Source organism: Epinephelus lanceolatus, chromosome 18 (assembly GCF_041903045.1).
Source record: "Epinephelus lanceolatus isolate andai-2023 chromosome 18, ASM4190304v1, whole genome shotgun sequence".
Classification (NCBI taxonomy): Eukaryota; Metazoa; Chordata; class Actinopteri; order Perciformes; family Serranidae; genus Epinephelus; species Epinephelus lanceolatus.
Genome location: NC_135751.1, coordinates 510,279 through 525,519, shown reverse-complemented (window position 1 = coordinate 525,519; position 15,241 = coordinate 510,279). Strand labels below are relative to the sequence as shown.

General features: G+C 42.1%; 1 protein-coding gene across 3 annotated transcripts in view; it reads left to right on the top strand.

The window, feature by feature from the left end:
- The window catches only part of lin7b (lin-7 homolog B (C. elegans)), a 43,104-nt gene extending 34,594 nt beyond the window's left edge, over positions 1 to 8,510 (top strand). Inside the window, exons 4-6 of one of the 3 annotated variants that reach the window (XM_033645094.2) lie at positions 565 to 774; positions 6,740 to 6,903; positions 7,752 to 8,510. In XM_033645094.2, the coding sequence (XP_033500985.1) occupies positions 565 to 774; positions 6,740 to 6,903; positions 7,752 to 7,773 (396 nt within the window). In that variant the 3' untranslated portion in view covers positions 7,774 to 8,510. Of the gene's footprint in view, positions 1 to 564; positions 803 to 2,639; positions 6,496 to 6,739; positions 6,904 to 7,751 lie in introns of those variants that run through there. The other 2 variants (XM_033645095.2, XM_033645096.2) reach the window with 2 other exon arrangements.
- The last annotated feature ends 6,731 nt before the right edge of the window (positions 8,511 to 15,241 follow it).

Below are 15,241 nucleotides of genomic sequence, written 5' to 3'. Positions count from 1 at the left end.
TTATGAAGGGATCTGTTTATAGCTAGAATTAGCAGGGTGAAGATTCCCATTGCACTTATGGGAATGAGTATTGTTTTAAGACAGACCTGAAAAAATGTCAACCTATCCCTGAAGCATGATTCCATCATTGTTGCACATTTGCTGCAAGTGCTTTCTTTGACAAAAGCAGACACTTGGTTGTGAGACGTCTATTCCAAGTGCAACTTCTAAGACTCAGTTACCACCTAAATACCAACAGTTTACTTTGCACCACCTAATTTGAATGAACCTCCTACCTGTTTGTTCCTCTCCTCCCACCTCTACACTGTAAACTCTGTGCTGCACACCAAAATACCACACAGAGAATTCAAGATCAAGAAAATACCAAACTGTCAGAGTGCTGCTTGTGATTGTTGTAGCACAAACAGAAAATGAGATCCATTATGTCCGAACCATTTTATCTTATATTCATTTGAAACAGCTTTATGTGATACATTCTTTTGTGTAACTGGAGATTAAAGGCACCTAAACTCTTTTCATGACCATTTTTATGTGAAACATTTTCTATGTTGCTTCTTTGACCAGGCCACAGTGGCAGCCTTTGCAGCCAGTGAGGGCCATGCCCACCCAAGGGTGGTGGAACTGCCAAAGACAGAGGAGGGTCTGGGCTTTAACATCATGGGGGGCAAAGAGCAAAATTCCCCCATCTACATCTCCAGAGTGATCCCTGGTGGGGTGGCCGATCGCCAAGGAGGGTTGAAGAGAGGAGACCAGCTGCTGTCTGTCAATGGAGTGGTAAGAAGCTCAGACCCACTGAGAGGAGGTACACACACTCATTTTCAGGCCAGTTTTTCTAAATAAAGTAACAAATTTGATGTAGACGAATATCTGCATGCTGTTAGCAGAATACTTTGAGTAGATCAGTGATACTAATCATATGGCCTGCAGGCTGACTCTGGCCCTCAATAGAGTGCCGGGTTGGCCCACCTACCATTTTCTGATTCACAGTAAAATAAACTGATTCACACTGGGGATTTGTTTTTGTAATTTGAATGTAAGTAAGGTATCACAAGTGCATATTATGCCTGGTTCACACTACACGATATCAGCCCAATTCTAACCCGACACAGCGATGTATGGTGTCGGCATGGATCGTGAACTACGAGTGTCGTACACTGTAATCTATCGTTTCGTCTCGTGTCATAGTAGACGACAACCGATGCCACGTCTGGGACGCCTCACGACGTTCCAACAGAAAATCTACCTCAAAAGAGCCAACAACATCGCAATAGACTCCACACACCCTGGCCATAACCTGTTTCAGCTGCTGCCCTCAGGCAGACGCTACCAGTCCATTAAGACACACACATTCAGTAACAGCTTCTTCCCTCAGGCCATTACTGCACTAAATTCTAAATAAGCACTGAATACATGCATATTTTGCACATGGACTCACCCAACTGTATATTGCTGATTTGCACTTTGCACAAATTGCACTGAGGACTTTTTTATGTGATGTCTTATTATTGCTGATTTTAATAACTGATGTGTGATGTATGAATGACTGTTTTTATTTATGTGGAATGTTGAATGTGTGCACTTCTTGTGTCTATGCACCATTAGGAGTAGCATCTCCAATCTCGTTGTGTATGGCATACAATGACAATAAAGACTTCTATTCTATTCTAGCATGTTTGATTTTCTTTTTCTCGTTCGCGACTGCTCCCGTCACAGCTGTCACTTTGACCAATAGGAACACAGAGCAATCTGCTGCCATGGAAACTGTATGGCAACAACACTCCAGGGTTTGATATTACCACTGATGTTACCACACAGAGTAAAAAGGGAAAAATTATGGTGTGAAACAGCAGAAGCTCTTTATCAACCTGGTGAGTGCTGTTATCAGCATCAAGCCAGCAAAGAATGTTATTTCTTCATAATGGAGACAGACATAAAGTAAGAAAATTAAAAAATAGTGGCGGGGCTTTTACTCACCACAACTGCAGACGGGCCATTATTTGTCATTCCCTCTGTGTTTTTATATTTTTACTTTTTATCCTTTCCTGTTGCCTTGATATAGTTAATGCATCGCGCCGTCATTTCAAACTCAACGCTTCCTGAATTTGTTTCAAATTAAAAGCCCCTTATAACCTCGGCTGAGAGAATCCCTCCATTTTCTAAAAAGGCTTTTATTGTGAAACATTTGTAGGAACTTGTGGAGGATTCAGTGGCTTGTATGTTTGTGTACGGTACTTTAAATGTAGCTCCTGCCATCTGGTGGAGCTTTTTCGTTACTACAACAACATTTCGGCTGGCACATGAACAGACACAGTGACTGGAATAATAGTAAAAGTAATAAAAATAGGACAAGAATAACCCGATGACATCACACACATTGTGAAAGATGACCGGGGATAATTGGTGAGTACCATCGTGTAGTGTGTCATGTCTGTCGGCCAAGTCACGGCACGATTTTATGACTCCACAATCGTGTAATGTGACATAGTGACTTTCAGAAAGGGCAGAAAAGTCGTGTATTGTGAACCAGGCATTATACTGCTGATATGCACTGTTTCACTAACCTCTTTTGATTGAAAGTTATATGTCTGTTAGACTTGTAACCACAGCCAGCATTAATCTACACTTCTGTGTCACTGCAGAGAAGGAGAGCACGACCACCAGCAGTCACCAAAAACAGCTTCAGCTGGTGTAAGGCATCGATATTGGCCAAAACCAGACATGGACAGTGGTTTATACCTCAATGAGTGCATTTTCATGCACAAAATATTTAGGTGTTTGCCCTTATTCTGAAGAAGACAATATTCCTAATTCCATAATTTCATTGTACCCTGTACATTGACAATAAAGTCTGTTCTATTCTATTCTATTCCTACTAAATTGTTTACTTGGCTAATAAAAATTAATATTTGACTGTTTACATGCAGCTGTGCATACTCAGATTACGGTAATCTGATTACAGTGCCCAAACATGTCATTTATCACATCAAAATTTGGAAAGGTGGAACAGCTGGAGCCATTTGTCATTTTGCCTCTTAATATCAAAGCAGGGTTTTCTTCAAAGTTTCCTACCTGTGGCAGACTTTCACCTTGTGAACACAGTCTCCCTTTTCATTCCTTCAGCCTCCATTCTTGAAAAGGTTGGCATTGTGTCAGTGTGGGTTTTCTCCAGGTTCTCTGGCTTGTTCCCACAGTCCAAAGACATGCAGTTTAATTGGTGACTGGAATCTGGCCATAGGTGTAAATGTGAGCATGAATGGTTGTCTGTCTCTGTGTGTCAGTCCTGCAATAGTCTGCTGGTCTGTCCGGGGTGTTCTCCGCCTCTTGCCCAATGTCAGCTGGGATAGACTCCAGCCCCCCCGTGACCCATAACAGGATAATTGGATACGAAAAATGAATGAATGAAAAAAAAAGCAATTGAATGGAGAATCTCCCCTTTATTTTAGTTATTTTCAAAGGGAAGAATTTTTACACACACTTCCAATAACAAAATGGTTTGAAGTTTCAATTACAGTAATAAAACATTTACTCAACCACCCTTCCTTCATTCCTTTAAGGCTCATTTCAACTGATAATATTATAGATTCTGTAATACGGTGATACCATGAAACCGCAATATTTTCTGAGATGGTTATGGTACCATGAGAATCTTACACTGTTGCAATCCTAGTTGGTTTGTGTTACAACAGGGCTGATCATAAATAGGCAAGAGGCCATGTTTGGCAAACTGTGGTAAAAACCCCAGTTGCAACACATAAGGCCCGTTTCCACTGAAGAAGTTCCTGGTACTATTTGGGGGGCAGGAACTACTACAGGAACGTCCTCTCACTCAGCTCTCTCAACCGCCGTGTCTCCACTGAGAGAGTAGAGTAGGAGGAAGGTTCCTGTAAAGTTACGGGCTCTGGATGTGACGTAATCGTTGTGCGACCATTTTGACCGGGGCGACGTAGGGACGTTGTTAGCTGTTAGCCGATAGCGGTGTCTGTAATAACTCAGTAAATGGCCCGTGAAAAAAATATTTTTTCCAGCGGATGTCTTAGTTACAACATGATTGAGTTAGCTGGAGTAGTTTCATGTCGTATCCGACAACGGGAGGCTTTTAACAGATGCTGTTGTGAGCTGTCCCTGTCAGCTGCAGCCACTACTGATGCTTTCTAGACATCATGATTTCCCATAACTGAATAAATACCACACATAGCAACACAAAACTGCTTTGCTAGCTCAATCATGTTGTAACTAAGATATCCGCTGGAAAAAATATTTTTTTCATGGGCCATTTAGTGAGGTTTTTTTACATTGCGGCGGAAGCTATATGAACGAGCTAACCCTCGTCGGCTGAGTTTTAAAAATGCCGGCTATTTTGTAGCTTTCTGTTCACGTCACATCCCTCCTTAAGTATATCCAGTCAGCACTAAGTAATCCCCAAGCCCCAGCCAGGAGTCTTTTGGGGCCGTTCTGAGTACCTACCCCGAGGCAGGGACTTGTTTAGCCCCTGTAAAAGTTCCGGAACTCTGTCCTTAGGGGGTGGTTCCTGCGGTGGAGACACGCACCAACGGCCCCGGCCCCGTAAAATTACCCCGAAGTTCCTGCGGTGGAAACGGGCCTATATTTTAAATGCACGGTATACATGTACAAATAATGCTATTAAAACCTAAATAATACAGACATCTCTCGCATGTCTTAAGAAAATGCTTAATTCGCAAAAAGACCTAACTCGGAAAATCCAAACAGAATATGCTGTTTACATGACCTGTATCAAATTCAGAATATTGTCAGATTCTGAATAATAAGGGAATATTAGTGTGCATGTAAAACTGGAGTTAAAAGCCTGGTGCGTCTAATACAGACACTAAAAGGAACCTACTGCATTGGTATCAGACCTTGAGGGGCGTGACAAAGTGGCAGTATTTGATTACCTGGGACTGAGACTAGAATGTCGTCACGCTTTCTCTTATTAAAAGCAACTCCAGATACAGATACACTTGAATTTGTGTGATGTGTGTAAATGAGGCCAAACCTAGATTGAAATGTCCAACTGGGCAGTGTCCTGTCTGACATGGTGGTGAGTAGCACAGGAGTGGGCTGGAAGTAATCACCTGTTGCTGAACGTAGCCAAGACTAGGGAGATGGTGATTGACTTCAGAAGGAAGAGGACGGCTTCTCAACCCCTGTGCATACGGAGAGAGGACATCACCATGGGCGAGGACTACAAGTACCTCTGCATCCACATAGACAACTGACTGAATTGGAAGGCCAACACCAATGCTGTGTACAAGAAGGGGATGAGCAGACTCTAGTTCTTGAGGAAGCTGAGATCTTTCAATGTGTGCAGCAAGATGTTGAAGCTCTTCTACCAGTCTGTTGTAGCCAGTGCACTTTACTTTGCTGTAGTCTGTTGGGGGAGCAGCATTGGAGCCAGTGAGACCAACAGACTTAAGAAACTCATTAAGAAGGCTGGCTCTGTGATTGGCTGCAAACTGGACTCATTTGAAGCAGTGGTGGAAAGGAGGACACTGAACAAACTGTTATCCATCATGGATAATCCTGACCACCCTCTTCACCACATAGCCTACTGGACAGACATCAACAGCTCTCCAACAGACTGTTACAGTTTCGCTGTCACGAGGACAGATACAGGAAATCATTACTCCCCCAAGCCATAAAACCTCACCTCTGTCTGTCAGAGAGCACTCACAGCTCTCTACAGTCTCTCCTCTATAGCTTAATAATAATTTCATTACAACCATTTGTTTGCACTGCTGGTAATAACCAATTGCACCATTTTTCTTTCTTTCTTTCTTTCTTTCTTGCTTTCTTTCTTGCTTTCTTTCTTTCTAAATCGGTCTGTTTTTCTGTTAGCACTATTTCAGAGCTGCCAGTTTGTCACCCCTGCTCCCCCGCTTTCCCTGTGTTTTTCCACTCTACCTGCCAGCCACGCCCCCCTCATCAAGACAACTCCACACAGCTGCTTCTCATCAGCAGCTGCTGCCTTTTCCTCAGTGCCAGATTGTTCTTCAGCTCCATGCAAGACATTCCAGCACTCATTCTTGGCTTGATTCCCCGGTACCAACCCTGCTTGTTCCTGACCTGTCTACGTTATCTTTTTCCTGGTAAACTCACCAGCTGTCTGTCCCTGACCATGAGTTCTGCCTCTGTGTGTCTGGTTTCCATCTGCCTGTGGCTGTGTGGTGTTTTCCTGCCATGACTTTTCAGCATCCTACTTCCCTGCTGCTCATCCCTCGTCGGCTCTGCTGCTTCGCTGGACTGCTCCTCTGGTTCCAGGTCCCTCCCCTTTTCAAACTATGCCATCAGTAAGCCCCTCTTTATTAACTCTGCCTGCTTGCCAACTGAACTGCTCAGCCTGGTCCACTCCCTGGCCCCTGAACCTAGAGATTGTGTGTGGGCTCTGAGCCCTGAAGAATGAACTGCTGAACTGAATCTTTGTCAGCTCAAGTTTCTGGTTATTCTGTGTTTAAATAAAGGTCATTACCAACTGTCTGCCTGCCTCTGAGTGCTGCATTTGGGTTCAATCACATCCGTGACAACCCCAAAACATGATCATTAAGAATGTTAATCAAAAGATGTTTTTACATCAGAGCGGACTTAACTAATTCACTTCTCAGCTGTGAACACTGGTGTCTTAATCAGTGAAAGGAACCATGTAGTGACTGGAATAGTACCCTGCAGAGCTTTGGCCCCTCACAGCATGTGGTCTGAGGCTGAGGTGTTTGTGTCCATGCAGAGTGTCGAGGGGGAGCACCATGAGAAGGCTGTGGAGCTACTGAAGGCCGCCCAGGGTTCAGTCAAGCTGGTGGTCCGCTACACCCCAAAGGTCCTGGAGGAAATGGAGGCTCGCTTTGAGAAGATGAGGAGCGCCCGGAGACGACAGCAGCACACCAGCTACTCGTGAGGCTGCTTGTTAGTCTGTATCCAGTCGCCACTATTTAATTAAAGTACATTTGCTGTTATTAAGTGTTGTCCCGATTCTGTCTGAATTATGATCAGATTTCAAAATGTAAATAACATGGGGGGAGCTAACTTGTTTCAGGTATGTGTTGTAAGAAAGTAATCAGTACATGACCCTTTCATGCTGCAGCAGTCCCCTTAGAGTTACCTGAAGGGATGTATGGGCTCTACTTATTTTTCATGTGCTGTATCTTTTTAATGGATAGCTTGAGATTATAGGAAGAGGCGGAGGTAGGTGATCACCTCTTCTTAGGAGTGTGGCTAAATTTAAGTCAGTTGCCACCATGTACCATAGCAACACCATGCTATCTCCGAGACAGCGTTACTAGCTGGCTGGCTGTCAGCAAAGCTGACAACAAAATAAAAGGCAAAATATTTACATCACAAAACATTAAAATTTCATGTACTAAATGAAACGCACCCTGGTACTTCACTTCATTTTGTACTCTTTTTTTCTTAGAAATATAGTGTTTGCTGGTTAATGGGTGTTGGGCTGTTGAAAGCAAAATTAACTGAAACTGACATCCCTAGAGTGGATGGATATATGTACTTCTAACATCTGTGGAAAAAGTTCCACACAAGGACTGACACACATTGTTGGTTATTTAGCTCATGTTTAGTGGGTGAACAAATCATCAAGAAACACATTTGAAAGCAGACAATAAGTTTAACATTGATCATTAACATCTTAACCATAACAACTGTATGTTGTAGTGGCCATATGTGTGGCAGTTCTTGTAGTGTATTTTATCAGCATGCAGCATTGTTTTCTTTCTCTCTTCCTGCAGATCTCTAGAGTCCAGGGGCTAGCTAATCCAATGCCTCCATCCACCTCATCGTCCAACCCTCCTGACTCTTCTGTTCTAGGGGGAGGCAAGACCATAGATGGAAAGCAAAAAACCAAAGTAGCCTACCAACACCTGTTAACCTGAACTTCTTCATGAAGCCAACGCTGCAGTTTAGGATTTTCTTCCCTGCCTCTTTCCCTATTTCTTAGAGAAATGCAACAGTAAGCTTGTTGTCAGACCATGCTTGTATTTTCACCTTTCCAGTGTGAAATCATCCTCAGCATCCTGTTACATAAGGGCAATACATTCTCTTTAGTGAGTGGCTTAACTAGAACCAAGTGTTCACGACTTGAAAATTAGAGTGGTTTTACCTTTGCATTCTCATGTAGTGCACTGCACTCCTTAACCGCACTGTCTGCAGTTAGAGTTGAGTAGCAGAGGAATTATGTGGAAACTGAAACCTTCAGCCTTCACCACCATTTCTCCATCAGATGTCGGAGCTAGAGGGCTAATCATTAGCATTATATCAACTACACAGGAGTCAGTAGCTGGCAAGTGTCATCTTATAAAGTTTATTTGTGTGTTCATTTATTTGCATAATTTATTCATGAAATAAAGTCTGTGTAAATTGAATGCGCTCATCTTTCCTGCTGATGTTCCAAAATCCTCCTCCAGCTGAAGCTGCTCAGAAATTTTGGTGTAGCATTTTTGATTGTATGAAGAAGACAATAAAAGCCTAAAGACTTTTTTGAAAACAAATTTGTGAAACATTGATTTTTACAAAAAAGGACGAATCCAAAGCTGCAAATTGGAAACCAACGTCCGCCTCGTTATTTATTGTGCAGTGGAATAGTCAGGGGTAGGGCTGGATTAACTCACCATCAGACCCAAGGGGCAAGAATTAGCTTTGGGCCTCTATTGACCCCCCTGTTTCTCCAACTCTGTGTGTTGTGTATGCATTAGTTAGCATTTAGGCTTCAAGCCCTGAGGGGGCAGAGCCTTATTATGTTTGTACCAGTTTCAATTCAATCAATCAATTTTATTTATAAAGCCCAATATCACAAATCACAATTTGCCTCACAGGGCTTTACAGCATACAACATCCCTCTGTCCTTATGACCCTCGCAGCGGATAAGGAAAAACTCCCCAAAAAAAACCCTTTAACGGGGAAAAAAAACGGTAGAAACCTCAGGAAGAGCAACTGAGGAGGGATCCCTCTTCCAGGACGGACAGACGTGCAATAGATGTCGTACAGAACAGATCAGCATAATAAATTAACAGTAATCCGCATGACACAATGAGACAGAGAGAGAGACAGAGAGAGAGGCAGAGAGAGAGATGCAGGTAATGACAGTAGGTTACAACAACATTATTGAAAGTAATAATATTATAGTTATAGTTCTGGCTACTGTGGTACAATATGTTGAAAGTATGTATTAATATCTGGCAGTATACATGCGTGACAATAGTCATATGTGTATAATAACAGTAGAAGTATGACTAATGACTAATGATGGCAGCAGCAGCAGGAGGCATCTGGCAGGACCACGGCAGCAGCACAACCACACACGTCACGCTGTCCAGGCACCGCTGCGATATGAGTTAATCTGAGAGACAGTGGAGCACAAAGGCTCCGGAGAAGAAGCCGAGTTAGTGACATCCAGAATGGCCGAGTTAGCAAGATGCAGTAATAGAATACGAGAGAGAAGGAGAGAAGGTGCCCGGTGTATTATAGGGGTGTCCTCCAGCAGACTAGGCCTAAGTCAGCCTAACTAGGGGCTGGTACAGGGCAAGCCTGAGCCAGCCCTAACTATAAGCTTTATCAAAGAGGAAAGTCTTAAGTCTAGTCTTAAATGTGGAGACGGTGTCTGCCTCCCGGACCGTAACAGGAAGATGATTCCACAGGAGAGGAGCCTGATAGCTGAAGGCTCTAGCTCCTGATCTACTTTTGGAGACTTTAGGGACCACGAGTAACCCTGCATTCTCAGAGCGCAGTGTTCTGGTGGGATAATATGGCACTATGAGCTCACTAAGATATGATGGAGCTTGACCATTTAGAGCTTTATAAGTTAACAGTAGGATTTTAAATTCAATTCTGGATTTTACAGGGAGCCAGTGCAGAGAAGCTAAAACAGGAGAAATATGATCTTGTTTCTTAGTTCCTGTTAGTACACGTGCTGCTGCATTCTGAATTAGCTGGAGAGTTTTTACGGACTTACTAGAGCTACCTGATAATAGAGAGTTACAGTAATCCAGCCTTGAGGTAACAAAAGCGTGGACCAATTTTTCTGCATCTTTTCGGGTCAGGATAGGCCTAATTTTCGCAATATTACGCAGATGAAAAAATGCAGTCTGTGAGGTTTGTTTTAAATGAGAATTAAAAGACAAATCTTGATCAAATATTACTCCGAGGTTTCTTACGGTAGTGCTAGAGGCCAGAGCAATGCCATCTAGAGAAACTATGTCATCAGATAAAGAGTCTCTGAGTTGTTTGGGGCCAAGAACAATAACTTCAGTTTTGTCTGAATTTAACATCAGGAAATTGGTGCTCATCCAAGTTTTTATGTCTTTAAGGCAGTTATGGAGTTTAGTTAATTGATTACTTTCTTCTGGCTTCATCGATAAATACAACTGAGTATCATCCGCATAACAATGGAAATTTATAGAATGATTTCTAATGATGTTACCTAAAGGAAGCATATATAGAGTAAATAGGATTGGTCCGAGTACAGAACCTTGCGGAACTCCAAAACAAACTTTGGTACGTAAGGATGATTCATTATGAACGTCAACAAACTGAAAACGATCAGATAAATAAGATTTAAACCAGCTTAGTGCAGAACCTTTTAGGCCAATTAAGTGATCCAGTCTCTGCAGTAGAATTTGATGGTCATTTGTAATTTTAACTAGTGCTGTCTCAGTGCTATGATGCACTCTAAATCCTGACTGAAATTCCTCAAATAAATTATTATCATGGAGAAAATCACACAGCTGGTCTGCGACTACTTTCTCAAGGATCTTTGACATAAAGGGAAGATTAGATATTGGTCTATAGTTGGCTAACACCTCTGGATCCAGGGTGGGCTTTTTTAGTAGAGGTTTAATTACAGCTACCTTAAAAGACTGTGGTACATAGCCTGTTAATAAGGATATATTGATCATATCTAATATAAATCCAGCTTCATGCTTCCTTTAGGTAACATCATTAGAAATCACTCTATAAATTTCCATTGTTATGCGGATGATACACAGTTGTATTTATCGATGAAGCCAGAAGAAAGTAATCAATTAACTAAACTCCATAACTGCCTTAAAGACATAAAAAATTGGATGAGCACCAATTTCCTGATGTTAAATTCAGACAAAACTGAAGTTATTGTTCTTGGCCCCAAACAACTCAGAGACTCTTTATCTGATGACATAGTTTCTCTAGATGGCATTGCTCTGGCCTCTAGCACTACCGTAAGAAACCTCGGAGTAATATTTGATCAAGATTTGTCTTTTAATTCTCATTTAAAGCAAACCTCACGGACTGCATTTTTTCATCTGCGTAATATTGCGAAAATTAGGCCTATCCTGACCCGAAAAGATTCAGAAAAATTGGTCCACGCTTTTGTTACCTCAAGGCTGGATTACTGTAACTCTCTATTATCAGGTAGCTCTAGTAAGTCCTTAAAAACTCTCCAGCTAATTCAGAATGCAGCAGCACGTGTACTAACAGGAACTAAGAAACAAGATCATATTTCTCCTGTTTTAGCTTCTCTGCACTGGCTCCCTGTAAAATCCAGAATTGAATTTAAAATCCTACTGTTAACTTATAAAGCTCTAAATGGTCAAGCTCCGTCATATCTTAGAGAGCTCATAGTGCCATATTATCCCACCAGAACACTGCGCTCTGAGAACGCAGGGTTACTCGTGGTCCCTAAAGTCTCCAAAAGCAGATCAGGAGCTAGAGCCTTCAGCTATCAGGCTCCTCTCCTGTGGAATCATCTTCCTGTTACGGTCCGGGAGGCAGACACCGTCTCCACATTTAAGACTAGACTTAAGACTTTCCTCTTTGATAAAGCTTATAGTTAGGGCTGGCTCAGGCTTGCCCTGTACCAGCCCCTAGTTAGGCTGACTTAGGCCTAGTCTGCCGGAGGACCCCCTATAATACACCGGTCTCTCTCTCTCTCTCTCTCTCTCTCTCTCTCTCTCTCTCTCTCTCTCTCTCTCTCTCTCTCTCATCCTATTACTGCATCTTGCTAACTCGGCCATTCTGGATGTCACTAACTCGGCTTCTTCTCCGGAGCCTTTGTGCTCCACTGTCTCTCAGATTAACTCATACCGCAGCGGTGCCTTGGACAGCGTGACGTGTGTGATTGTGCTGCTGCCGTGGTCCTGCCAGATGCCTCCTGCTGCTGCTGCCATCATTAGTCATTAGTCATACTTCTACTGTTATTATACACATATGACTATTGTCACACAAGTATACTGTCAGATATTAATACATACTTTCATCATATTGTACCACAGTAGCCAGAACTATAACTATAATATTATTACTTTCAATAATGTTGTTGTAACCTACTGTCATTACCTGCATCTCTCTCTCTCTCTCTCTCAATTTTCAATTTTTTTCAATTTCAATAAGCTTTATTGGCATGACTGTAGATTAACAATATTGCCAAAGATATTAAAAATTTACAAATAAAGTACAATAATAAAAGTAAGTCAGAAAACTATAAAAAAAAAAAGATTAAATATATGATATATAATACAAAATACACCAATCTACAATACAATACACCAATATATAATATAGAAAAAAAAATGAATAAAGAAAAATGTAGGTTGTGAGTTACAAGGACTGTAAATATAGACAGGTGTGTCAGGTGTTGTGATGGTTGTCCCTCAGGCTGTGGCATAACCTGACATATTTTGCTGCTGCTAAGCTGCTGACTCTGTTCTCTCCAAGGATGTGTTGCATTTTACTTTGATCAGGCAGAGAATCAAAGTCAGTGACTTTATGTTTTATTTTTGAGAGGAAGTCGGCTCTGATGTGTTCATACTTGCTGCAGTGCAACAGGAAGTGTGTCTCTGTCTCCGCTTGTCTGTGTGGACAGAGCTCACACAACCTGTCCTCTCTGGGCAGCCAGGTCTGCCTGTGTCTGCCCGTCTCTATGGGCCAAGCTGTGGTCACTGAGTCTGTACATGGTCAAAGTCTTCCTCAGTTTCTCATCAGTCACGGTGCTCAGATATTCTGCCACCGTGTACTGTCTGTTTAGAGCCAAATAACACTGAAGTTTGCTTTGCATTTTTGTGGTCGATGTCCAATAGTTAATGTAATGTTCTTTTTGTTTCTCTATAATTTGGTGGGTCCAGATTGTGTGAGGGCTGTCCTGAGGTCTTGTGCTGTTAGAGGAGCTGAGCCTCAGGACCAGCTGGCTGAGGGGGCTCTTCTCCATGTTCTCCTCTTGGCATTGCAGAGCTTTGTAGTGGTAGGAGTTGGGGTCACTTGTTTTAAGGTGTTTATAAAATTTGATGGCTCTTTTTGAATTCTAATTAAAAGGGGGAATTGGCCTAGCTCAGCTCGGCACCCGTTGTTGGGGGTGTTCCTGTGCACTCTGAGGATGCTCTTGCAAATCTCTGTATGCAGGATTTCGATGGGGTGTTTGTCCCATTTTTCAAAATCTTGATTTGCAAGAGGACCCCACACCTCACTACCATACAGAATAATTGGTTCAATTATAGATTTGAATATTTTGAGCCAGATTCTAATGGGTATATTAATGTTTGAAGATTTCTTTATAGCATAGAAAGCCCTTCTTCCCTTCTCTCTGAGATCATCAACAGCCAGGTTAAAGTTTCCCGTGGACATGAGGTGTAGTCCTAAGTATGTGTAGTCGTGTGTGTGCTCCACCTCATGAGAGTTCTCTCTCTCTCTCTCTCTCTCTCTCTCTCTCTCTCTCTCTCTCTCTCTCTCTCTCTCTCTCTCTCTCTCTCTCTCTCTCTCTCTCTCTCTCTCTCTCTCTCTCTCTCTCTCTCTCTCTCTCTCTCTCTCTCTCTCTCTCTCTCTCTCTCTCTCTCTCTCTCTCTCTCTCTCTCTCTCTCTCTCTCTCTCTCTCTCTCTCCTCTCTCTCTCTCTCTCTCTCTCTCTCTCTCTCTCTCTCTCTCTCTCTCTGGTTAGTTTTTCCTTATCCGCTGTGAGGGTCTTAAGGACAGAGGGATGTCGTATGCTGTAAAGCCCTGTGAGGCAAATTGTGATTTGTGATATTGGGCTTTATAAATAAAATTGAAAATTGAAATTGAAAATTAATATATGAGTGTTAACTAAAGGAAAGACCTCCTTAAGTAGCCTAGTTGGGATGGGGTCTAAGAGACACGTTGATGATTTAGATGAAGAAATCACTGCTGTCAATTCTTGAAGAGAAATTGGGGAGAAGCAATCTAAATATATATTAGGTCTTACAGCTGTGTTTGAGGTTAGATAGGTACTATCTGAGGACAAGAGGTCATGAATTTTGCCTCAATAGTTAGAATTTTGTCATTAAAAAAGCTCATAAAATCATTACTGCTAAGGGCTAAAGGAATACAAGGCTCAATAGAGCTTTGACTCTCAGTCAGCCTGGCTACAGTGCTGAAAAGAAACCTGGGGTTGTTCTTGTTTTCTTCTATTAATGCTGAGTAATAGTTTGCTCTGGCATTGCGGAGGCCCCTCTTATAAGTTTTGAGACTGTCTGTCCAGATTAAACGAGATTCTTCCAGTTTGGTCAATCGCCAATTCCTTTCAAATTTTCGCGATATTTGTTTTAACTTACGGGTTTGAGAGTTATACCAAGGAGCGAACTTTCTTTGCTTTTTTAACTTCTTTTTAAGAGGAGCTACAGAGTCAAGTGTTGTTCGCAGCGAGCCTACGGCGCTATCGACAAAATGATCAAAGTCGGTACAGGAAATCTCTGTTACTGAGGGACTTGGTATTGAATTTAACGACGGAGTAATCTTTTCCTTGAATTTTGCGACAGCACTATCTGATAAACATCTAGTATAGTAACTGTTGCTGAGTGGCGTGTAATCGGGTAAAAAGAAATCAAAAGTAATCGGATAATGATCCGATAGCGAGGGATTCTGTGGAAAGACTTTTAGGTTATCAATTTCAATTCCATACGTCAGAACTAGATCGAGGGTATGGTTAAAACAATGAGTGGGTTCATGTACACCCTGACTGAAGCCAATGGAGTCTAATAATGAGATAAACGCGGTAGCCAGGGAGTCATTATCAACGTCGACATGAATGTTAAAATCGCCTACAATAATAACTTTATCTGATTTAAGAACTAAACTGGATAAAAACTCTGAGAATTCAGATACAAATTCAGAATACGGGCCAGGAGCATGGTACACTATAACAAATAAAAGTGGCTGCGAGGTTTTCCAGGTCGGATGTAAAAGACTAAGAACGAGGCTTTCAAATGAATTATAATCTAGTTTAGGTTTAGGGCTGATTAACA